At 42.4% G+C, this 974-nt stretch overlaps 1 protein-coding gene across 1 annotated transcript in view; it reads left to right on the top strand.

The window, feature by feature from the left end:
- Positions 1-775: 775 nt before the first annotated feature.
- Positions 776-974, top strand: part of LOC108978656 (histidine-rich glycoprotein) — a 2,418-nt gene continuing 2,219 nt past the window's right edge. The window contains exon 1 of the mRNA XM_018949041.1: positions 776-862. Within this exon, the coding sequence (XP_018804586.1) occupies positions 857-862 (6 nt within the window). The 5' untranslated portion in view covers positions 776-856. The remainder of the gene's footprint in view (positions 863-974) is intronic.

Here is a 974-nt window from a genome sequence, read left to right on the forward strand (position 1 = left end):
TTTTGTAGTCGTCTATTCAACTTTGCTTGGCCATAAACGTGGGTGTGTAGCTTTAAATTAAAAATTTATGTCACTTCCGAATGCGTAACGGTGCCAATCGAACTGGCTACCGGCCGCTTTAATTGCCGCTATCATAATAAACTTTTAAATTAAGTAATTGTGCAGCGAAGGCCGTTTTGTCGACAGTTTTTACTACCGTCTTATGTAATTTACAGCCGCTTAAGGCATACAATTCACACGGATGTATTTCAAAATTGACGCGCCGCTGGCAGTAAAGGTGACATATGGTGCTTACAACAGCACAAGCAAAGCGCTTAAAGTTGCGTAGCGTTCTTTTCGTGGTTTGGACGCTTGCGCGTAATTTGTATGCGGCGCATGCGCAACACTTCATTGCTTTAATGTCACTTTCGTTCGAAAATGCACTCACATACAAAGGCAATTCAGCGTTGCTTGGCGCGTGTCTTGCATTTTGCATACAGAGCACGCGTGTAAGTTTGTGTGTGAGCTCGCGCCCTTTGCTGGCTCTTGCGATAATGCTGCATACTGTCCAGCAAGCGCTGACGGTTAGGCGCTCGAATTTGGCAAAGGCGCTGCATGCCTTGGCTAGTTTGCAATTAGCCGTTTGAAGGGAGCGTGGTGGTATGTGAGTGCACTGTTGCAAAACCAACAACAACAACGAGTATACCCGCACAAGCAACAACTTTACGCCGGTGAACAACGAAAAGTGTGTATAAAAATGCGTGGGAGCGTCGAAGTGGACATCAGTTGAGTTCCCTCAGTGCAACAGTAGAGTCGGAGTTCGCGTTCGTGTCTTAAATCTTTTGTTTCAGTTGAAATCAAGCCTGAAATCTTAGTAATGAAGGTGTGTACTTGTAAAGTGAGCCAACAGCAATTATGCACTAAATGTGGTTAACTAAAAACATATTTAATGAAATGAAAATTAAAAAAAAAAAATATTAATTTATTTATTTTAA

This window comes from Bactrocera latifrons, unplaced genomic scaffold, assembly GCF_001853355.1.
Source record: "Bactrocera latifrons isolate USDA-ARS-PBARC rearing strain unplaced genomic scaffold, ASM185335v1 scaffold_1, whole genome shotgun sequence".
NCBI lineage: Eukaryota > Metazoa > Arthropoda > Insecta > Diptera > Tephritidae > Bactrocera > Bactrocera latifrons.